We start from the raw sequence: 24,836 nt of genomic DNA, 5'->3' as shown, positions 1-24,836 counted from the left end.
AGACCAACTTTTAATAAGCATATGTATAGAAATGTTACATTTGTATATTTAATATCCTCAAAGAGGTTTCAATGTATGCTACATTTTTATTAGGCCCGAGCAGCAAAGCGCTGCGAAGGCTATTTGATCCGGAAATATGCCCAGACGAGGTTCTGAGGGGACTGATCTGATAAAATGCTAATATTTTTGATCATGACTGAGTGAATTTTAACGAGGAAATGTATTTATAACTTAAACGATAAAAAGCTCCGGCACAAAAAAAATGCTCTTATTGCCTGAATAAATTGGTCTCGACTGTGAAATGAAACATTATGTTTGAGGAAAATGTAATACTACTGTTATACTCACATGCGCGAACAAAAAGACGTTACTGTCCCTTTAAATAGGTGAGCTGTAGGTGCGGTTTATTCCTGCCAACCTTTCCGGACCTGTACGGTCTTGTAAACAAAGCACGTCGGTCCACTCGGCCGTGAAGACACCTGTGGTGGCTCATCATGTCAGATCGGTGACCTTTGCTGGCACTGCGGTCCATTTTCTGCGCTTTAATGACCAAACCGGTGTCGTCGCTGTGTGTCAAAGGCAACCGCGCGCAGGTGGACTAGTCAGACAGGTTTAGACAAGAAGTCTTATTATTACCCCCCCAGTTATTTCTGAGGGTTATGTAGGAAGGGTAACATGAACAGAGTCGCAGCTCTAGCGCTTCTACAACTCTTTCTATCTGCGGCAGGTGAGTTAATGAAATTATTGGAACAATTTAAAACACATACCGGGGTTTGACTCGTCGCTAATTTTTTATTTTTTTTCCTCTCTTAAAGCGGCAGTTTCGAGGAACGTCTCCAGCGAAACTGTCGTGTCAGCTGCACCGGGCGACGTCGTTCTGCTTTACTGTTACATCGGCGGAGACGTAACACCTGTCTGGAGCACATGGATGAAAGACGACCACATTGTCGCCACCACGGGGCGCGCCGCGGCAGACCCGCGGTTCGACTTGGCGCGTGACGGGAGTCTGAGCATCCGTGGGGCGATACCCGAGGATTCAGGCAGCTTCCTGTGCAGCTCCGGCCTACCGGACAACAGAACCATCAATGCTCGCGTCCAGCTCCAAGTAGTAGGTAAGTGGGGTGGGCATGAAGTCCAGTTCGGGTCCGGTCTAATGAGACACTCCTGGGCGTTGTCTGGTTTCCTGCAGTTGCAGAAGCAGCTTTTCAGCCAAACTGGTTCTTCCACATATTCCACGCGTCTGCTCACATGACAGGCTGTGAGCTGTGCGTGGCTCCATGAAACCCTTGGTCCTGTCAACTTTTGGGTTTCTGGTGGTGGTGGTGGTGATGATGTGTTAGGCACCAGTCTGAGGTTCTAGAAACCCCAAACTCCTAATAGAAGTAAAAAAAAATCTGCCCTGGTTTTGAAAAATAAACCTGTCAGTACTGAAAGAGTGACGCTCAGAGCTGTCAATGGCCGGTAAACTTTGTGGTTTTTTAGATGTTCCGCTCACTTGAATGAAATGAGTTGGTCATCAGGAGGTTTCTGCAGAACTTGAATCTTCTGGAGCAGGAAGACCTCTAAAGCAGGGGTCTTCAAGCCAAGTCCTTAAGAAATGCCATTTTATATGAGCTAAATGTAATATTTTTAAACATAAAACTACAAATAAAGGGTCACTCATAATGTTCATTTATTGAACAGAAAAGATTCACGTCGATCCATCAATGAGCCACCAAGGACAACCAACACTAGATGGTGGCACACGATCCGGCAGAACGTAAATGGAACGTGTGCATTTCCAGCGTTTTGATTGGGCGATCCCAGCTTGGGGCCATAGGATTTGTGCCCCACCGCTGTCTACTGAGAGGGTGTGTTCGTTATTTTAACAAACGTTGGTTGGCCGGCCCCAATATGAATTCGCCTTAAGAGTATTTAGCCTACTGAACTTCTTAGCATTCTGGCAGACTTAGATATATAGACATAAAAGTTTCTAACAGAACTTTATTGGTAAAGGAATCTGCTTTGTTTTGTTTTTTTTAACAATATTACTCTTTAAAGAACGATTAGCACACATAGAGCTCCACAGTGACATCTGGTGGCCCAAATGCAGAGGCGCCATGCAGGTGAAAAGGTCTAATTGGTAAGGACTCTTTAGCCAAACCGGCTAAACAGTCAGCATTGGTCATGAGTGCTGTCCGAATAAAGCAGTCAGTAAGGAAGGAGGTAGGAAGAGGAGCCTGTGTGCTTCCTAGCATAGTTCCTCTAGCATAGGGAGCTTGCAATGTTTCTTTCCTGGTGCTAAGGAACCGTGAGGAATCCCACAATCCTTTGCGTGACATGACGTATAAGCGCAACGTTATTTTCAAATGGTTTGCACCATTATGGTCAATCGGCAACGCTACTACCATTTACGGTGACATTGTATCACCTGTACTGCGTGTGATACCTGAGAATGTACGCGCCTTCATAGGTTTTGGGTTGTGTAATGGAGAACTTCAGCCGTTCAATGTATTTGTCTAATTTTTTTGTAGTTCTTTTTGGGAAGGCTGTAGGCCCCGATTTGACTCGCATCATCCATGTGTTTATCCGTCGCGTAATGAGGAATGAGTTAATGGCTGTCCCAAACTGGCCCAGCAGTCTGAAGGTCCTTTTCCACCCATGATAGAGGTCTCACTAGTCGCATTTCCATTGACCAACAAGTTACACAAATTGTAATTATGAAAAGAAATTTGTCTAATGGAAACACAGTAGTTTCGAAAATACTCTATATACTAGGATGTGGTAGTTTTTCAGCCATATCGAAATTGGTATATTTTGCAAAACTGCACTGATAGTTTTGTTTTTCCACATCACATGAGTCACGTGATCAACAACCGGATGTTACTACTGGTAAAATAGACGAAGAAGATGACAGGAAGTAGTAGCGGGATGATGGTGCGGCACGTTTGGATTTACGAGGAGACTTCCTGTTTTTTTACATTTGGTTCATGACAGGGGTATTACCAACATACCAGGTTCAAAACAGCAAAGAAATGCCAGCTTTTACCAAGATGTTGAAGCGGCCATGATGGAAGCGGGGTTCCACAAGCCGTGGCAAACTTTACAATCAAAATGAGAAACTCTGAAACAGAAATACCTGGAGGAGAAGAGAAAGCTCGGCTAAAGTAGCGCCGGTGGAAAAGATAAAATTTGTTACAAATCCTGCCCTCATGGTACTCGGTGTGTTAACGTATGATTTTGATTGCATTTCTTATTTAATGGAAACACCGTAATTGTGAAAATGCGTTTTGTCAAAATTAGCATAATATCGACAATGTTTTGCACACATTTGTAATGGAAACTCAACTAATCTTAACCTCATGAATTTTCAAGGAACAGGAACTAGGAACAGGAACTAGGAGCTGTAATTAGAACATTTCGGACGGAGCCAAGTTCTCCAGTGTGCTGCTAAGACTCTGTTTATTTAAATCAGCTGTTTTGAAGCAGAGACACGTCCAAAAGTTACAGGACTGGAAGTGAAGGCCCCCGCTCTAAAGCGTGCAGGGCACCGGCCCTTGAGGACCGAAGTGGGACGTTTCCAACCTACCATTTTCACACGATGCCAGAGGAAGTGGTTTGAATTTCCTCTGGCTGTAGGGACCATAGAATAACATTACTTCCGTTCTCCCACCCGTTGCTGCACATTGCTGGTCAGCTGACTGAAAGAAAAGCTACATCAAATCAAGCAGTTTGGAAATAACAAGAGCAGTCAAGACATGGTAACTAAAGGTTTACCGCGTGTCACTCTTTATTGATGTTTTAAAACAACAGCTGGCAACCTGCAAAGCTGTTTTGAATAGGAGTCATTAGATCATATGATCCTTTTCTCTTTTTTTTTTTTTTTTACATTTTTGTGTAAACACCATTAAATATATTTTCCCAGGTCATTATACTGTGAAGCTCTATATTGAACTGGCCCTTCAACTTTGGATTTGCGGTGTCACCAACCTGAGTAACTCCTGCATTACTAATCCATCATGGAAAGCTAACCAACTCTGGAGATGATTGTTTTTTTTTATTTTAAGGTTAGAAATTTTTGCCTCCAAATTTTGCCGATGTTCCCTCCTCAGCAGAGTGTGTTCAAGGTTTCCCTCAAAACCTGTGCTCAGCCAATCCACAGCCGCAGGCAGCAAACGTTAACACAAAATAACCAGTATACGCATTTTAGGAATGGACACATAAACACATTGTGTGCTCATTATGTCAACGTTTATGGCATTTGTGCAACAGATTCATTAATAGTAAAGTGTTTTTTTTTATTGTTTGTTTTTGCACGGATGTAGCTTTAAACCACAATGCAAAATGTTTCACCAGGATCGGGGACTTTGGCTAGGCCATTGTGGACGTTACTCTGCTCTACCTATCTCTAAAAACATTTTGATGTTTAGGATAATTGTCCTCGTGGAGCACTTGGTTGCGTCAAAGTTTGCTCAATCTGGCCGTTGTTTTGAGGTGAAGTTGAACAAGTCTTCGCTATCCACTAGCACCACTTGCTGCACAATGGTCCCAACACCATGATGCCAACACTACCGTGTTTGGCAGATGATGGCGTTTTCTAAGGTTTCTAAAGCCACACTTTCACTCCTCCAAAAATTTGCTTAACGTTTATCACTCCTGATCATTAACAAAATATCCTGAAGGGATATGTGGCCGGTCTGTGTGAGAAGCAAAGTTTCAAGGCTCACTGCACTGAGGACAGGCACCCTGGTGTTCAAGCGGGTTCCAGTTTACAACATGAACGCGCCTTCCTGGGTTTTACTTTCATGTTCCTCTAACTCACTTAAAGGTATACTATGCAACCGGGGTTGATTTTCCAGCGAGGCTCCCCCCAGAGGGCGAAAGTAAAAGTGTACTGTCATAAAGATGCTCAGCTGTTGAGCTTAGCAGACAGACGAACGCAATGAAAAGTCGAAAAAACGGCAGTACAAACAATGACTAACAGTGAAAGTATGAACATCAGGGTTTCCCGCAGCGCTATCTTGGCGAGGCGGCCGCCGCGGCCACACCGGTGGCGTCTTGCCAACATAAAAAAAAAATAAATAATAATAATAATAATAATAAAACTCAATATGCTTGCATGTTTATTTGAGGTTAACACGCGGTTCTTTGTTGCTTTCGCGCGTGCATATAGTGAATGGCAGGGCAAAAACACATGGAGTTCTCTCCGTAAAGCAAGACCGTTTCTCGCGGTCTTGCACGAGACTTCTGAACCAGTGGGTGCGGGCCGAGAGCTCTTGCAATTGCAAGTACGGTATTTCCCCCACAGACCACCAGGGCAGCCGAGAAAACCTTTGTTCGACCTGAAATGACTCATTTAATCATCCAAAACGGTATGGAACACATTAATTAACTGAAAAATGTTGCATAGTATGCCTTTAAACAGAGGTTGGTAGTTTGGGTATTTTTCAGGCACGGGCTAATTGGTGACAGATTAAAGTAACTTAAGCTTGCACACAATTATTGGAGCTGGAGCAGGTGTTCAGAAGTTCTTCTTTGGGCGTTCCCATTGTTCTTCTTCTTCTTTTTGTCAAACCAATGAAGGCTCTAAAGCAAATTCATTTTCTGGGATCTCTGGGAAGAAAAACTTACCAGATGCGTTCCATTTTTTTACCTCTAGAAATGAAAAGTCCTAGATGAGTGCATGTAAACTTCTGATTACAACTGTAACCGTTTAAAATACGGCAAAAAAAAAAAAAACAATCATCCTGAACAGGTTGTGAATTTACAAAGAATATAAGTATTTCTTCTTGTAAGCATGAAGCGTTTGAGATTGTTCACCGTCGTGACACGCTCAACTCTTGTACTTCAGGTGGACCAATCTCCGTGTCTACAACCATCTACCCAGCTGTTGTCCTCCCCAACAGGACGCTTGTCACTGAGAAGGGGACCAACGTCTACTTTAGCTGCCTGGCGTTGTCCTCCCCATCTCAGCAACTGAACCTGACCTTCAGGGGAGCTTTGACCGATAACGCGAGCCTGGCGTCCACCATACTGCCACTCCTGGAATACTCCATTCATGACATACAGCCCACTTCTCAAGGAGTTTATACCTGCAGCGCCCTCAACACCGTCTCCAACCGCACGGTTGCTAACAGCACCGAGCTGCTGGTTTACTGTAAGTGGCTTGAGTGGAGAAGTCTGTTCTGACTGGAGCGCTGATGCTGGGTTTTTAAGGGTCCAGCTAGATTCAACAATAACTGCAGTCAAGGTTCAACAAACTTTTAGCTTAGGAGACGCTTTAACTATCAGTTGTCCGCTGTGTGTAGCTAAGATTCTGGTTATCTCATTGGGAATCGCCCCTTTGGTTACGGTGATCTGTTGACTGCTCAGGGGGTCATGCTTTGAGTTTTGGAGCGACTTTCTATCTGAGCGACTAATAGGTCAGCAGTCAGTGACCTAATAAACAAAAAAAATATATATTTTTCTGTTTATGTAAGAAGCAAAAAATTGGTAAAAACAGCAAATCTCCAAAGATAAATGCAGAAAATGCGTCAGAGAACCCGAAACACGCTGCTTGTGGTGACTTGAACAGAAGGTCTGGCCGTTAGGAAGCAGAATGCATTAGAAAACGATGCAAAACTTCAAAGACTTTTTGCATGGCACAGTTTTTTTTGTAGAGGACATTCTGATTTACTGAGGCCAGCATCCCATAAATCCACATACCCCTGCAGCTAATGTACGAGATAGGTGGGAATGTCTTCTTCGGCTCTCCTCTTCACCAGTTAAATGTTCAAACTCCTTTTCCAGAAGCTCAGTGTGTAGACTCTGGAAATGAGACCTAAAAAACTCACATCCAGCAATATTATTTGAGGTAAATAAATACTTCTTAGAAAATGTGTGGATTTGGAGTTGAAATTTCTGTTATTTTTATTAAACTTTTATTTAACCAGATAGAAGACCCATTGAGATCCAGACCTCTTTCAGAAGGGTGATTTGGCAGAAGTAAGTGTGAGTTATGTTGATTTTTAGGATAGATGTAAGAATATGAAATATTCTCTTTAGATATAAAAACTAGGCTTTATTGTTACACTGAATCAGTTTCGGTATGAACACAGTCAGGAAAGGATGACTATTAAATAACAGAACACAGGTCATGACTTCTCAACTCAACTTCCTGTAATTCTTCACAACTCTTTTACATGAGGGAAAACACCTCTTTCAATTTAACCACTTAGTTCTGCTTAATTCTTCTTAAAAAAAAACCTGAAACGTGTCCTTAGTTAAAGTTTTTAACGTTGTTTAAAGTTGTAAAGTTAATGTTGTTTAGAAAGGATTCACATCTTTGTTGCCCATTCCCAAAGGAGACTAGACCAGAACCGCTGTAGATGCTCTTTGACTCTGGAATATAAAGTAAAAACTTAATGTAAAAACAATTAGATGCACTTTTAAGATGCTACTTTTAAACATAAACAGTTCTCTGCAAAAGTATTCATACTTCTAGACCATTTTGTCACGTTGCAACTAGACGCTTGGGTGTATTTATTGGTATGTTATGCGGTAGACCGACACAAAGGTGCGTGGTGTCCAGTTTCCTGAGTCGGTGCGTAGAAGCAGCTCTGAGGAAAATAGATCTGTGAGCAGCAGTTTTCCAGTCTCTGTTGGGTTTAGGTCTGGATTTTGACCAACCATTCTAACACATAACTATCTACGCTTTCATCTAAACTATTCCATTCTTGTTCTCTGTAGCGTAATTTGTGTTCAGGTTGGGTGAACGCTGTCTCTGAAGAGCAAGTTTTGAGTCTTCGTGGCACAATTCTGCAATTGAGTTAGATCTGAGCTAATATATTAATATTATAAAAATATTGAGGTTTTCTAAAAAGAGATATAAGATGAGATTTAATCGTTAAAATCTCAATGGTCTGTGTTGTGCTAAAATTATACTTTGATGTATTCCAGCAGGTTATTTCTCAGCTAATTCTCATATTTATCTACAGCAAATGTCTACTGCCGACATTTGGCACGAACATTTGATTCAAAGATGCATTTTTATATATACTTCATAAAAAAAGAAAACATATCGGCATTCTGCCTAAAAATATGGAGATATTATTTTTGGCCCCTATCGCCCAGGCCTAACCTGAGCTCTCAGGAGCCACTTTAACAAATGAATATGGTCAGAGCTCGTGGCTTTGGCTGCATGCTGAAGGTCAGGATGTGTCCTTGTCCTGCATTGAGCTCCTCCATCTTCCCATCAACTCTGCTTCCTGTCGCTGCAGAAGAAATGCTTCCCCATAGCATGATGCTGCCACCGCCGTGTTTCAGCCTGAGGATGGGGTTTCACATTAATGAGTAGTAGTAGTAGTAGTAGTAGTAGTGGTAGTAGTAAGTAGTTAGTAGTAGTATTAGTAAGTAGTGGTAGTAGTAGTAGTAAGTAGCAGTAGTAGTTAGTAGCGGGAGTAGTAGTAGTAGTAGTAGTAGTTAGTAGTAGTAGTTAGTAGTGGTAGCAGTAGTAGTATCAATCAATCAATCAATCAATCAATTTTATTAGTCGACTGCAATTTGCATTACAATCGAAATTTCAGTTCCAGTACAACCGTCCATCACATACACTTAACAAACATTTTGGGGGAACGATTGACTGAGGCCTTGCGTTGCCAGGAACACACACAGTCGGCCGCTGCTACATGAGCGCTAGCCGTGAGGTGCGTTCCCCAAACTGCCCCAGACCCCGCTTTACACGGGGTCCCTAGGCGCTGCCTTGAGATCTGTTGAAAAAAGATTTACACTGGGCTAGTGGAGGAGAGAAAAAAGACAGGTGCTGCACAATTTGTGTTTCCACACAAAATGTGAAGCATCCAACAAAAAAACCTCATTTGCACAAAAAGCACAATCAATGACGTAGTAGTAGTAGTTAGTAGTGGTAGCAGTAGTAGTAGTAAGTAGCAGTAGTAGTTAGTAGCGGGAGTAGTAGTTAGTAGTGGTAGCAGTAGTAGTAGTAGTAGTTAGTAGTGGTAGTAGTAGTAGTAGTAGTAGTAGTAAGTAGTAAGTAGCAGTAGTAAGTAGCAGTAGTAGTAGTAAGTAGCAGTAGTAGTTAGTAGCGGGAGTAGTAGTAGTAGTAGTAGTAAGTAGTAAGTAGCAGTAGTAAGTAGCAGTAGTAGTAGTAAGTAGCAGTAGTAGTTAGTAGCGGGAGTAGTATTAGTAGTAAGTAGTAGTAGTAGTAAGTAGTAAGTAGCAGTAGTAAGTAGCAGTAGTAGTAGTAAGTAGCAGTAGTAGTTAGTAGCGGGAGTAGTAGTAGTAGTAGTAGTAGTAGTAAGTAGTAGTAGTAGTAGTAGTAGTAGTAGTAGTAGTAGTAGTAGTAGTAGTAAGTAGTATTAGTAGTAGTAGTAAGTAGTAGTAGTAGTAGTAGTAAGTAGCGGTAGTAGTAGTAGTAGTAGTAAGTAGCGGTAGTAGTAGTAGTAGTAGTGGCAGTAGTAGTAAGTAGTAGTAAGTAGCGGTAGTAGTAGTAGTAAGTAGTGGCAGTAGTAGTAAGTAGTAGAGGCAGTAGTAGTAGAAGTAAGTAGTGGCAGTAGCAGGAGTAGTAGTAGTAGTAGTAGTAGTAAAGGGGAGTGTTGGCCTAGTGGTTAGAGCAGTGCGCTTGCACTCAGAGAAGGATGCAAGTACCCGGTTCAATCCCCAGCGCCTGTACTCTGGGTCTCTGAGCAAAACCCTTAACCCCAGATTGCTCCCCGGGCGCCGCACAGTGGCAGCCCACTGCTCCCCTAGGGTGATGGGTTAAAAGCAGAGAACAAATTTCGTTGCTATGTACTTGTGACAGTGCAATGACAATAGTTGAATTCTATTCTAATAGTAGTAGTAGTAGTTGTTGTAGTAGTAGTAGTAGTAGTAAGTAGTGGTAGTAGTAGTAGTAATTGGTCTTTCGCCTAAAAGCTCAGAGAACTTGATCAAATGTGGCGACGTTCAAGGCGTGTGAACGTCAGCAAGGTACAGTTCTTAGCCTGATTTAGCTGGTTTCATAAAAGTTATTTCTAAATATGCCTCCCTTCATAAAAAAAAATAATTGTTTGGTATTTAAATGTCAGAATAAATGTTTATTTATTTTTTATGATAGTGACGTTTCTCTCCCTGTTTGTGTCTTGCCCAGACATACCGAACACGCACCCTGACTGTATGTTCGTGCCAACGGCCAACACCTCCAGCGTCCAGCTGAACTGCTCCTGGTTCGGAGCGTACCCGACCCCCAAGCTGCGCTGGGGCGACCAGGGGGACTTCCAGACGGCCGACAGCCTCGCCGTGACGCTGAACAGCTCCACGCTGCGCGACGGGCAGACGATGACGTGCACGGCCCAGCACAAACTGCTCAGAGAGGAAAATTACAGATCCTGCTTCATCACCCTCAGTAGGTGTCCTGTTAGTGAATTAAGTCGTGTTTTTCTACAGTTAATGTCCACAGAAGTGGTCGTTCATGTTTTCTTCCATTCTAAATGATTAAAAGGCTTAGAAAATCTGATGAGTTTAGGCTTTAGGAGGAACATTTTAAATCCTGGTTAAAAACAGGAAAACTAAAGCAAAGGTTCTTTTAAGAGCAGACTCTGTGTGTTCAGAGTAGATTTCTAGATATTTACCGGCAAACCTTTTAAAATGACACTTGGACGCATCGTTGCTCTACAGGTGTGGCCGTCATTCCTGCTCTATAGTGTAACTGCTGCTATGAGGAAAGAAAAGGTTCCGGTTCCTCCTCTGGTTGTGCTCGTTTTAACTCTTCAGCACCCTAAACGTTATTATCAGGCAGAATTACCGTTTAGTCCGGTGTTTCATCAGGTCCACGGTAAAAAAAAGCCACCCACCAGGAGATCTTAGAGCCCAGCATGCTTCTCTTTGCTGACCAGCTCTATGGAGATGCTGATTTCATTTCCCAGCAGGCCTTGGCACCAGCCCACACTGGCAGAGGCACCAAAAGTTGCTTCATTGAGTGTTTTTGTTACTCGCTAAACCTAAAAACACCAGTGGAAACACACCTCATGTCCACTATTTAAGCATACAGGAGGATCTGGGATGCTTTCGTTGCCCGTTGATGTTTCAAAGGCTCTTATAGCTCTGGATACAAACTGAAAGGCAACATGATGTCACTGAAGTACCAGGACCTTTAAATAGCCTAGATAGTTCATACATTGTCTGGCAGTGATTGCTGAATAACAGCTTTAGTGCAGATGTCGCCAACTCCAGACCTCAGGTCCTGATTTAAATGGATGATTTAATCCCAGGTCTCTGCATGACACGCCGAGAAGGTGTGCTGGAGATGGGATTCAATTCAATTCAATTCAATTTTATTTATGTGGCGCCAATTCTTGAAACATGTCATCTCATGGCACTTTCCAAAGTCAATTTTAATCAGATTATACAGATTGAGTCAGATTATACAGATTGGGTCAAATTATACAGATTGGTAAAAAAAAAAAGAAGTCCTATCTAAGGGAACCCAGTAGATTGCATCAAGTCTTGACAAGCAGCATTCACTCCTCCTGAAAGAGCGTAGAGCCACAGGGAGAGTCGTCTGCATTGTCCATGGCTTTGCAGCAATCCCTCATACTGAGCAAGCATGAAGCGACAGTGGAAAGAAAAACTCCCCATTAACGGGAAGGAAAAACCTCAAGCAGGACCGGGCTCAGTATGAACGGTCATCTGCTTCGACCGACTGGAGGTTAGAGAAGAAGGGATGCAGCTAAAATCTCCAGGACTGGACGCACATGGTTTAGGATGAGTGGTAGGACAAACGGTACTGTTATTAATTTCATCTGAAACCAAATGTTCCATTGCACTAAGCCTTTGATCCAGAATCCACAGCTTTCAGTGGCGCTGCCTTCTACTCCAGGGACGAGCTCATGTGTCTGCTGTCCGCGGCGCGCTCACTTTGTTAGAGGTGGAACCAAACTTTCTAAAAACCCTTCCAGCTGTCAGATTATCTCACCCCTGTTAGGACTGCTAATACAGGAAGTGTTGCGTGAGCGGGGGACAGCGCTGTGAGCGATGCATGGTTTGCATACCGTTCTAAGGTGCTTCCTCCTCTCTAGGTGACAGGTCATCACTCATTCAGCGACTGCTTGATGAAAACCTACCGGAAACAGATTTCAACCAAGACATTATGAAAAACTGTGGCTGTAAATCCAGTTCTCTCGACGCCCTGAAGCGTCTAATTGTACAGAGTTAGTACACTGGTTTTTCAGGGACGCTCATCGCCTTCACTTCTTCTCAGCTTCTCAGAAGAATCTATGGGATTGTTAGTTTTGCTCAGAAAACAAACACACCCAGGCATTCGTCACAGGAATTATGGGCATGACGGCTGGATTGTCTGAGTCATGCAGGGACATAAAGACTCTTATCACACCTAGGAGTTCTTCAGGCGGCGAGCCGGTGATGTAAAGGTGTACAGGCCGCTCTTATCATATCAGTCTTCGCCAACCAATCTGCAAACCCGGACCTGAGCAAATAATCCAAAAATCTACGTGTTGCAGCAGTTAAATGTATTCCTAATGGCAAAGCTGCAGGACCTGAAAGCTTCCCTGCAGAAATGTCCATGAATTCTGACCTCAGTGATTTATTAAAGATCGATGCGCTGCTACAAGAAGCCTCATCAATCTAATGGACTGTTGCAACATCCAAAATAAAACCGGTTTCATTGTTTCATCTGATGCTGAGGAGGCTTTTGACCGCGGTAGTTGGACATTTCTTTTGCTACCTTACACATATTTGGATTAGGACATACTTTGTTGGTCGTGGATCGGTTTACAGTGCTTCTTTGGAAACAAACGTTTGGATTTCTTAGAGTTTTGATCCTGAAAGAGGCATCGGACAGGGCTGGGCACTCTCCCACCATAAATTATGTTCCATTAATCAGATTAACAGAGGGGGAAGAACTCTCCTTTTCTCTTTAATGGGAAGGTCTAATTAAAATCTTTTCTCTATGACCCGAGTTAAACCACCTGAGACTTGGTCCAGAGCTTAGACTTTATCTTATATTTATATTTACAGTTCTAAACAGTACAGAAGGCTCAACATTTAGGAGGACTGGACCCTTAAAACTATTACCTTGCACATAGACCACAATAGATCTTAAATGCATTTGGAAAAATCGATCAGGCAGCCTGTGGATATAAATTGAGCAATGCTATGTAAGGAGATCTCACCCATTTATTGCATTTATCAGCTCTTTAATCAAGCAGCATAGCAGTTTTAAAAGCATTTATATCTTTCCATCTCTGACAGCCAGGTGGGAATATCTCTAAATGAATAGCTCTTCAGTTTTTGCCAAGCAGACCAAACGCCTATGTGGAGCAACCCAGACATCCTGCAACAGAAAAGAGCTCCAAGGCTCTCAATATGAAGCAGAGTAGAGGAATAAAGCATTTAAAGGATATGTTTATTGGAAAAGATGTCACTCTCTTTAATGTTTTACAAGATTGAAACAGCTCAAATCTATTGTCCAGTCCAAAGTTAAGATTAAAATAATAAACACAGAACTTCCTCTAGAAATGAGTAGCTTTCTGAAACTTCGTATCTCCGAAACTTGCATAAAATCTACAGAAGTAGATTTAACAATCTGCCTTCCTATGAGTAAATGGAACATGGACTTATCTACCGGCACAGATCTGAACTATTTGAGTAAAATTTGCTCCAAAATGGCAGCCTTCAGCTGGTACAATCCTTCATAGGAAGCACTACACTGGACAAAGGATGTTCCAAAGGGCTTCTCCCCCTAACTAACACTTTGCCGCCTTGGTGAATCCACTAAAGTGGGTTTGGAAACAAATAGATGCCTCGGCCTTTTAGTAGATCTAAGCATCGTCAAGAAAAAACAAAACAAAACAACAATGCTGAACAGGAAGAATGAAAAGAGCGTAAACGTTATTAATTTTAAAAATTGATCAGATTTTATTTCTGTGGAAAAAATGTCTGCTTGTTAGACAGAAGAAATCCAAATGGGTTACGTCTCCGATAATTAAATCAATCACTTAGTGGCATCAAGTCTGGTTTTAATAAGGTCAGTCACACAATTAGGATACTATCTTAAGGGTGCCTTTCTGAAGAAGAAAACTGCCTTTGCACATGCAACAGGACACGGGGAAAAACAAAAGAAATGAATATGTAGGACAACTAATCACTCGCTTCTGTGCTTCTGTGTTCATGAAGGGTTTTACAATTTAGAGAATCCTACGCACATCGTTTATTGAATTAGTGGGGGATCAAAATGTGTTGCATTGATTGAAGATATCTGATAAAAGTAATAAGACTTCATATTGAAATGGTGTTTGTACCTAAAAAAAAAAAAAAAAGTCTCAAAAATAGGAAGCTCGTTGTATTTCTTTTTGGCATCACTGTTAAAAATGTATAAAAAGCCTTAAAACAAATAGATTTTGTATTCCTGTAGCTTAATCTATACTGAAAAGGTTGGAAAATTCCCACCTTCATTTCAGTGGGATTATCTGGGAAAACTGTAAAGTCCGGTGTAGGATCTGAAATGCTGTGGTCTTTATGGAAGAGCAGCAAGAAGAAAGCTATTGTTGAAAGAAAACCATAAGAAGTCCTGTTTGCAGTTTCCCAGAAGCCATGGTGTTCCCCACAGCAAGCACGTGGAACAAGGTCCTTTGGTCAGACGAGACCGAAACAGAACTTTCTGGCCAAGACTCAATGTTTAATGGAGGCACAATATTTTAGTCATGCTATTTACAGTTCAGATATTACACATAATGCTAGTTAGAATATGCAGTGTTATTCAGCAAATTAGAATGTTATTAAAAAGTTCCTTTATTTCAGTAACCCAGTAAAGGAAACACTTAGATTAACACAGACCGACTATGTATTAAAGCATTTATTTCTGTTAGGATTTATTTCACCTCCAGCTAATAAAAATACAACATTTAAGACTAGAATATTGCATCAGACCAGTAAAAAAAAAAAGCAACATTCTGCATAAAGAAATGGGGAATTGTTGCAAAGTATGTTTAATAACGGCTTAAAAATGCATATTCTGTTGTATATAATATGACTGTGAATGAAAACCCTTTTTTTTCACTGATAGGTTTGATGTTGAAGAAAAGTGTAAAAATAATTAATTTTATTTCTGTCTCCTCAGGGGCTCCGTACCCTGACGGGAAGCCGCTGGTCACCGTGCTGGAGGGAAGCAACGTGACTCTGACCTGCACCGAGACCACGGCCGTTCCGACCGCAGACACCACGTGGCGGAAAGGTCAAAACCAAGAACCGATCGTTCCCGGACCCAAATACGTCCTGTCGGCTGAAGGCCCCACCTTCAAGCTGACCATAGTCCAAATCAGCAAGGACGACGAGCCCTACTACTTCTGCCGCAGCGAGAACGCGCTCGGGGTGCGCGAGCTGGAGGTCTACCTCACCGTGAGAAGTGAGTTTATTGCAGAAGGGACTGAGCGGGTATGAAGTCATGCGGATGGCGTTGATTTTGTAAACAGAAAGCGTAGAGGATGGTGAGACGTAATCTAGAAGCCAGGTCACTGCAGGTGCTGTCTCCACATCTGGAATGCTGATAGACCTGCCGCTCCGCTCTTTTCCTCCTTTTTAAACACCGTCGTCGTTTTCTCCCTCAGCGCCGTCCTCGGCGTACAGCGGAGCGGTGATCGGCGTCTTCCTGGCTGCCCTGATCGTGGGCTCGGCTTTCGTCGTGGCTAAAATACTTTACTCCAGGAGACACACCATCTGCCTGGGTAACTTCCCTTTCTCACAAGTCACAGAATTTGCTAACATGAAATCTAGATGTTTGCGGTTATTTGAACCATTGCTCTATGCTAACTTCTTCTTTTTTTATTATTATTTCAGGTGGAGGCTTCATGTGAGTATCTCACTTTGCATGAATCATTTTTTTTCTTTTTAAACCATAAAAGTGTCTTTAAAGCCATCGCTACCAATACGAATCATGGTCGCTCAGGGATGGACAATAATTCAATATCAATAATGCACCGCATGGTCAAGAAAAGTCGGCACAAAAAAAAAAAAAAGGTCACACACTCTAATATTTTGTTAGACTGCCTTTAGCTTTGATTATGGGACGTTGTTTCGATAAGCTTCTGCATTGTCAGAAGATTTATTTCCACCCAGTGTTGCATTGATTTTTCACCAAGATCTTGCACTGATGATGGCAGAACCTGCTTGCTGCACAAAGCCTTCTCCGGCACATCCCAAAGATTCTCCATGGGGTTAAGGTCTGGACTGTGGTGGGCAATCCACGTGTGAAAATTACATCTCCTGCTCCCTGAACCACTCTCTCACTATTTAAGACCAATGAATCCTGGCATTGTCATCTTGGAATGTGTCCGTGCCATCAGGGAAGAAAACATCCATAGATGGAATAACCTGGTCATTCAGTATATTCAGGTAGTCAGATGACATCATTCATTTCAGATGACATCATTAATTTCACGAAACGTTTAATTGATCGCTGATCACGATCATTCAGGGTTTTTTTCTGGTCAAATCTTTTCCTCAAACACAATGGTTCCCCGCTATCATTTTTTTATAAAGCGTTGGACAGTTCTTAACCCAATCTTGATAGTTTCTGCCACCTGCTGAGATGTTTTCTCTGCTTAATCCGTGCCAATGATTTGATCCTTCTGAAACAGGCTGACATCTTTTCCGCGACCGCGGGAAGGGTCGTTCAACATGGTTGTTTAAAAATGAGAATCAACTCATTGCACCAGTGCGAGAATAAGTCAAATGTATAAATGTACTACTTGCCTGCGTAGCATTAGACTAAAGACCGGAAAGTGACTTTTTTTTATGATTTATTTCAAAGGATGGAGGACAAGCTTCATGAATTTCTGAAATGCACAGTTTGAAAAGAACAACATGCATTCAGAAGGGATCCGATATGTTGGTGAAAGTCCTGCTTGTGTTTACCTCAGTCGTCTTTCAGTGGCAGCGAAGCACAGAGGTGGGAGCTTAGGGAAACGAGGCTGCAGGAGAGTAAAGGGATGATTGACAAGGTTAGACCGAGTCTTCTGAGCAGGGATACCAGATATGGCTGACAGTTTCCAGCCCAAACACAACGTAAAACACGCTCAATAAAAAAAAAAAAAACAGCCTTTCTGAACTCATATTAAAATCCTACAACTATTAAACAAATAATAAAGAACACGCCATTAGCACAGCATTAAAGCAAAGAAAAAAAACATTGACCAATATTATTTTACAGTGACACTTGATTAACGAGTGACTATTAATCATAGATGATGTCAGGTGTGACAGCTTCTAGACATTTCAACATAAATTGAGGAATAAATTTATCTTAAGAAATTAGTGTTTTATTAAAAGGTGCAAGTTTTTTTTTTTTTTTTTTTTTTTTGCTTTTCTGCCACAAAATGACAAGTATTTTAGTAGAATTTACTATAATTACTTCCTAATAACCGATCAAATGTGATGAAAAGCAGCTCAAATATTATCAACCTGCCCAAAGCAGCTTTTTTTTCCAAAACTACATCAAAGTTTCTGAAAAATGGGAAAAGGTAAAAATCTGACCAACTTTGTGTGACTTTTTTTATTAGAATAATTGTAAAGCAACAATGAAGAAAAAACAAACCATCCTTTAAAAGATTAAAGTACAAAATGTAGATTCATTATTACTAGTATTGCTAGTTTCATTAGACATTCAAATTCTACTAATTTAAACAACCTTTTGTTCCTTTATTTATATATATATATATATATATATATATATATATATATATATATATATATATATATATATATATATATATATATATATATATATATATATATATAGATAGATAGATAGATAGATAGATAGATAGATATAGATATATATATATAGTTTATTAATTTTTTTACAAGTGCAAACTTTTAGACCATAAACGATTTTAAAAGGTTGAATTAGCTTCAGAATAATCATAAATAAAACAATAATAATAAATAATAAACAACCAATTGACAAAAATACCCAAATCTAGCCTGTGCATTTTATTTATTTACAGTCCTTGACACATTAATCTTTCTGAGGGCTTGTTTTTTACTTTTATATGTTTTGCCTTTATTTATTTTAGTCGTGTTTCTGTATTTCTCATCTGTTAAGCACTTTGGTTTGAGGTTCAGGGGTTCTTTTATGAACCAAAGTTGATTGATGATGAAAGGTTTGGATGGAAACAAAAAGCGTCCGGTTATCCAGCAGTTCTCCCCCCCTAGCGGTCTCCTGGGGCCTGTAGTGTGTGCACGCTGCTGGGAGCGGTTCTTATCTGTTCTTCTCAGACACAGACTGCCAGGACGTGAATTAGAGCCGCTGCCAAACCCTTCTGAGAAAACAACTGCTTCTCAGAAAGTCCTTAGCCACACAATGCTTTTTTTATATACTAAATCTAGCTGAATGTTTATGCTCAAAAGCATGGCCTTATTTCCAAGTCTCTAATGTGGATTTTAGTTTTTGCAGAAGTTAAACACACAAAAAATTCTGCTGTTAAATTATGAAAAAGTGTTCCTCCATTTTGGCTCAGTGTCCCAAATATTTCCATATTTCTCACCCGTGCGCCAGATTCTACCACAATAAATCATCTTTTTACACACAAAGTAAAATATGAAAAGAAATCGTAAATAATATATTTATAGTTGGTATTAGAGTACAAACAAATTTTATTTGCTATTTGTTGCCTCTATTTTTTTTTTTTTTTTAGAACTTAAACTTTTTTTATTGATATGCTGATAACACTCAGATCTACGTTCAGCTCTTCCTCCTTATTAAAACCATCGTTTCAGTGTCTCGCTGAAGTCAAAATTTACCCAATTCAAGACAGAAGTGATTCTGTTTGGACCACTTGGCAATCATAACCTTTTGTTAAGTTGCTCCTTGAAAACGTCAGGGTTGTATTTGACTCCAATTTTACCTTCAGAAAAAACAGATATGTTCAGTTGTGCAGCAATACCTGCTAAAGTGAAATCATTATCTTTTGAAGACTTTGCACAGGTGATCCATGCTTTTATTACTCCCCAGCTGGTTTATTGTATCTCTGTGTATGCTGCTGTGCTGTTAGCCGGGCCTTCCTCGCACAACTGCAGAACTAAAAGGCGTGAACATAATCTCCTCTGTGTTCGCTCCTCTTCACTGACTCACCGTCCGTTTTGGAGTTGATTTTTACGTTTTGTTGTTGGCTTAGAAGGTGCTGAGCAGACAGGCTCCTGCAGCTTTATGCGCCCTCCAGATCCCTTAGAGCAGCGGTTCCCAAACGTTTTTAGCCGTGCAGCCCCTTCTGTGTCCCAACCGGGTTGATGCACCCCCCAATCTTCAAAGTAAATAAATAAAAAAAAATTGCAGTTGCAGTTACAACTCAACCATCATAACAAAAGTTATGGAAATAAAATTAGAACATAATTGAATTGCAGTAAAGTTACACACAACATCGACAACAGGATCCTGAGGATCCTGAGGATTTTCAGAGAGAGAGAGAGAGAGAGAGAGAGAGAGAGAGAAACACTCGATAAAGCTGTTATTAATCAGAGAAATAAAACATTATATCCTGGTTATTTCACAGCGGTTACATCCAGCAGGTAAACACGCCCATAGCAACTCACCTCAGCTCTGCAGCCCCACCTCCAGTTTCCCTGTTACACTCTGAAGACGCGCTAAACCTGCATCTGTAAAATGAACTGCGCCTGTCTAAATCACAAAGAAAAGTATTACAGCTCTAGTCGCAAACATAGTCAAGAACCAGCGTCTACCACTAATCCCCCCCCCCAGCAACAGCGGTGTGGGCATGGCATGCGTATCAGTGCTTGTCGCGGTTCAGAGTCACGCACCACGCGCAGCGCTGTTTGTAGGCGCTGCGCGATCGATAGAGAGACAGTCACTCAATTTAATCTCGTAAATAAACCTTTCGTCCCGAATTAAAAATTTTCCTCTGCTGACGTAAACAACATAAAGTCAGGAGAGAGAAAGAGACATTTTCTGATTCTCGCTTGTTTTCTTCTCCCGGATCCGTTGCAATTCTCTCCTCTGTTGCCTCTGATTCCATTTTCTCTTGGTTCCTCTCCTCCTCCATCACTAACTTTGACCTTAGATGTCTCACCTACATGACAGTTTCCCTGGTTTCAGCCAATTTAGCATATAGTTTCTTCTGGTATAAACCCAAAACAACCTAACTTAAAGAAACAGTAAGTGTGCAACAGCACTTAGCAATAAAGTTTAATATGGATCGTTATGATACATTTTTATTTATTGAATAAATTTACAGTTTTTGATTTACATTTTTACAAAGGAAATGTTTATTTAAACGTCTTTATTGTCAGACCACCATTACAGTTTTCATCTCTCGCACCCTCAGGGATGCATACACCACCTTAGAGCTAGTGGTTACTGTACCGAGGTCCAAGCTGATCAGGGGGAGGAGCCTCTAACCGAGGAATAAACTGCACATCACACAACTGTCAAGTCTCCTTTTTAAAAAACACTTTTGTTCTTTGCTGTTGTTTTTGTTCTTTCCGTACAGCACGTTGGTTAACATTGCAGTTGTTTTTAACTGCGCCATTTAACTAGAACTGAACTAGCTACTCTTTCTTTTTAAAAGCAGTAGAATTGTATATATATATATATATATATATATATATATATATATATATATATATAAAAAGAAACACACATTTAGGCCAATATAATGAAAGCGTGGCCTCCATACAAAAAGGTTAAAGAGAGTTTAAAGGAATAAGGAAGGACTACCAAATAAAAAAGTTGGATCTTAGTGAAAGTTTACGTACTGTAGTTAACCCCGTGGTTTATGTTCAGCTTCTAGTCTTTCTCATCGGCCCTTTAAGCACTTCATGCATTCCCAGAACAGTTATTTTAAACCTCTTTTGTCCGTGTCAGGCTCTGTTTGCTGCTCTTTTTCCGCTTCGTCGCTTTTGCTCGTTTGGTCCCAGCACTTCTTGTGGTAGGTTGCCACAGACAACACTTGTTTGTCTCTCAAAGACATCCGTCTGTTCAGCGATCGGCTCCAGAAAAACTAAGCGTCTGAATCGTCCATTCTCTAAGTTCTCTAGCAACCAGTATTTTTTTTTATATGTATGTTTTTACTTCATTTGGAGTTTGAAAACTCATGATGAGTGTCAGTGTTGAATAGAGAAAGATGTGTCCTGACCTGTGGGTGCGCCTACTAAGAGTTGTCCTCTCTGCAGGCAAGCCGAGGACAGGGGAGACGTGCTGGATCTGGTGGAATCGGACGACGAGCAGATCTTTCAGGACACTGTTCCCCAGCTGCCTCCTATAGCCAACGGCCGCCACACCACACTCGTCCAGATCCATCCCATCCCTTCCAGTAAGACCTGATCCTGATCAGTTTCCGTATCAAAAAGACTCTATAATGATAATAATCATCTGTATTTGTCGCTGCAACATTTGTATATTCCAATAAAGTGTGTCCTTTGCTTTGAAGCCATCCCTCGGGGAGCAGAGAGCTGCCACCGGGTGGCGCTGGGGGGCATTCTTAGGCTAAGGGTCTGGCTCATGGACCCAAAGTGGCAGTCTGTGGGATTCGTACCGGGGAACTTGCAGCCTTCCCAGAACAAAAGCGCCTTGCTCTAAGCACAAGGCCACCGTTCCCCAGTCATGCTGTCTTTTTGTAACACAAATCCTGAAACGGCACAATGCTTCAGCTGAGTTTAGTTCCAGGAGTTTGGTAAAGAACTATATCACAGCTTTTTATTTTTAGTTTTACATCTGGATTCATTTAGATCTGCTTTTTTTCTAAATCTATAACACTAGAGCTTATTACATCTGGTCTCGCTTACATTGTTAGATCGTTTATAATTCAGAAAATGATGGTCCGTCTTACAATTCTTATCTAAGAGGGTTCGAGAGGCCAAAAATCTGGGGGGTGGGGGGGGGGGTGGATTTCTGAATGCGTTTGACTCAAAAACAAACGACAACAACTAAATAAATATAAAATCAATGATTTGGATTAAAACCTAAGTTTTGACATGGAAAACTGATGTTGCTTTTACATACAAATAGATTTTTAAAACCCTTTTTATTTCTCCGAAATCCAGCCTTTTCTCTTTTGGATAATAATAATAAAAAAAATGTACATAGATAAATATTGATGTTTTTAAAAACAATTTAATATCGATATACCTCCCAACCCATAGGGGGCGTTATTACAGCGCGCCATTACTGTTCACAGTAGTGCAAGTGAGACGAATTTGCGGAACGGCTGACAGGATTTTAGAAGCGCCTTCGTCCCTAAAATCAGACTTTTGGGCACATTTTCTGTGATACATTAAATGCACTGAACCAAATACACTTTACTTTCCTGTTAATATATCAGTGTTCAATAAATTGAACATAAATATAATATTTGGCTGGTTTTGTTGGTTGAATGACTTTGAGCATAAATGTGAAAGTAACATATTTCGATACTGGAGTGAAATTAACGCACAGTCTACTGTGTATATAGCTTTCTGTACATATATCTATTTTGTTTTGTCTGCACCATCAACACCAAGTCAAATTCTTTGTAAGTGCAAACCTACTTGGCAATAAACTTGATTCTGAAATCAAATCAAGCTGAGCTATGTGGAGAATCGTATCGAATCGGCTCATCCTAGATGATACCCAGGCCTGGTGTTTTAGGCCCTCGGGTGTTTGGGAATGTAACGCGTCCTTCTTCCTTTCAGGTGATAATCCCGAGGACCTGGAGACGGTAGAAACAAAACCAGAGCCGGCTGAACAGAAAGAAGAGCCGACAGAAGAGCCGACAGAAGAGCCGACAGAAGAGCCGGAGGATCTCGTATCATTTTAGCTACAAGGTGTTTGAAGAGGAATGCATCTTTTTTTGGGAAAAATGTTTTACTTCCGGTGTAAAGTGAATTTGACTTTTTTTTTAGCAATGTTGTAAATTTTTTAAGTTTATTTGTATGAATGCTTTGTTTGTACAGAATTTTGAAAGATATTAAAACAGTAAATATGTCTGTGGAAACTCTTCTCGGCCCATTTTGTGTGGCTTTTTGCCCTCCATCGCTGATCACCCCCGTCCATAACGCAGCTCTGCGCTGAAACCTCCGATCAGGACCGTCACCTTCAGGTTAGACTCAGACCGACGCAGCTCGGTTTATCTGTTGGACACAAAATCTGACAAATCTAAGAACATAAACTCTTTGATGGAGAAAGAGAAATGAAACATTTTCTGGGGCGCTGAAGTCTATTCTTTTAAAACTAGGTGACCTAATTTAATGCACCATATAGTGTGTAATTCCTGATTCATTGACCTGGTTCCCCATTACATCTAATTCACATTATGTACATTTACCGAGGCCCTCCATAAAGTTTTATGCACATTGCATGTTTAATGTGGGGTCTTTTTAATAGGTCAAAAGCAAGTTAAAAGCATTTAAATAATGGATTTGACCGTCTAAATCAGATCCAGCGTAAAAACTGGACCCGCTGGAAATGAGCCGTGTGAGCGTGGATGTAAATAATTGACGCTGTGTAAGCATGTTAAAAAGGCTCGGATCCCAACGTTTGCTTCTCTTGTTTTTTTTTTTATCAATGCGCTTACATGATTACAAGATAACTGATGTTAAGCCACTAACCTAAAACACTGACATAATCGGCATTAACTGCATAAAATCTTTGCTCTAAATTGAAAATGTATTGAGTGAAGAAAAAAAAAAGTTTAATGTTCTCAAGTCTTTTTATTGTTCGAAATCAGTACAAACTTAAGTTAAAACAACTACATGTATGCAATAAATAAAACAATTTAATCATTAAAGTCACTTGATATTAAACTTTGACACACACAAATTCATTGATAAAGGACACAAAATTGATTTTAAGATATTTCAACTAGGGGTAGGTAATACAGCAAAAAAAAAAAACATTTTCTAATTTTATTTTTGTTCTATATAAAAATCCTAATCCAGATATTTATCACAAATTCCCCACATAAAAAATCCTTGAACGATGTTCTCCAGAGCTTTTAAATTGACCCTTTTGGACCAGATTTTCATCTGTCCGTGCCATTTGCTCCGTTTAACTCTGCTAAATGCATATTTTACATAATACCTGCCGACTGTGCAGCCTGGCTCCGTACCAGCTGGTTTATGAAACAAAAGGAAAAAGAGGAAAATGAAAACTGAGGCATCTGTCTAAGAGCATTGAACTGTGACAGCAGTTTAATCCTTCACAATCAATTATTTCCCCATAATCAAATTACAACAAGGGAACGTTTTTTTTTCAGTAATTTATGCGTTTACAGCCATCATGTTCAAACGACACCATATCGAGATGCTTGGAGTTAATATTAACAGGCAGAGATTCTTCCACACTAGCCGTTGCTCTCTTCTGTGCTGAGATTAATTAAAAAAATAAAAGTTTTATGTATTAATGCCAAGGTTACGTTTTAATTTTATTCTAAAGATAAGTTGACATCAACTTGTTTAGAATGCAGCTGCTTCAGTTAGATCAAACTCTTCAAGTCAAAGGGTCTTAATGTTGACTCTTAGGCCAACATAGAATCCATTTTAATTCCTCCTCCTTCTCCATAAACTCCTAATCGTTACGGAAATGTCTTACTTCCTCAGATCAGGCATCTCTGTTCGACCTAGAATTAAATCAAAGGCCTTTTATTGACGTGGGTCAACACAGTGTCTCTAAATTCAAAATCAGACTTTAAGGCTAAACGCCAAGAAGGAGTCCCACCCCACAATTCTTTATTTCCTCTCTCATAACGCGTCTGTTAAGTTATCCAATAAAGCTCAGCAAGAGTTTATAGCTCAAAAGACGGCACAACAACGGAACTCTGATTAATCTCTGCAGTGTTCCTGTATGGAAAGCGTAATTAATGTGACCGTATCTGAGATAT

The 24,836-nt window shown here is 40.7% G+C and overlaps 1 protein-coding gene across 1 annotated transcript; it reads left to right on the top strand.

Annotated features, from left to right (window-relative positions):
• vsig10 (V-set and immunoglobulin domain containing 10) lies at window positions 1–22,957 on the top strand. Its single transcript, XM_036144120.1, has 9 exons — window positions 1–727; window positions 816–1,112; window positions 5,831–6,136; window positions 10,103–10,357; window positions 15,089–15,373; window positions 15,576–15,692; window positions 15,805–15,817; window positions 21,154–21,293; window positions 22,651–22,957. Exons 1-9 carry the CDS (start codon window positions 676–678, stop codon window positions 22,773–22,775), a joined length of 1,590 nt encoding a protein of 529 aa, XP_036000013.1. The 5' UTR covers window positions 1–675; the 3' UTR covers window positions 22,776–22,957.
• The last annotated feature ends 1,879 nt before the right edge of the window (window positions 22,958–24,836 follow it).

The sequence above is a fragment of the Fundulus heteroclitus genome, chromosome 12, assembly GCF_011125445.2.
Source record: "Fundulus heteroclitus isolate FHET01 chromosome 12, MU-UCD_Fhet_4.1, whole genome shotgun sequence".
NCBI classification, from domain to species: Eukaryota; Metazoa; Chordata; class Actinopteri; order Cyprinodontiformes; family Fundulidae; genus Fundulus; species Fundulus heteroclitus.
The sequence above is the reverse complement of the archived record's forward strand: the minus strand, read 5'-3'. Positions and strand labels throughout refer to the sequence as shown.

What these genes read in the sequence shown, in the direction of transcription:
- vsig10 (XM_036144120.1), top strand. Translation starts at nt 676, where the DNA reads ATGAACAGAGTCGCAGCTCTAGCGCTTCTACAACTCTTTCTATCTGCG. An exon ending in ACTCTTTCTATCTGCGGCAG is followed by an intron (nt 728 to 815) that starts GTGAGTTAATGA and finishes CCTCTCTTAAAG; the next exon opens with CGGCAGTTTCGAGGAACGTC. An exon ending in CGTCCAGCTCCAAGTAGTAG is followed by an intron (nt 1,113 to 5,830) that starts GTAAGTGGGGTG and finishes CTTGTACTTCAG; the next exon opens with GTGGACCAATCTCCGTGTCT.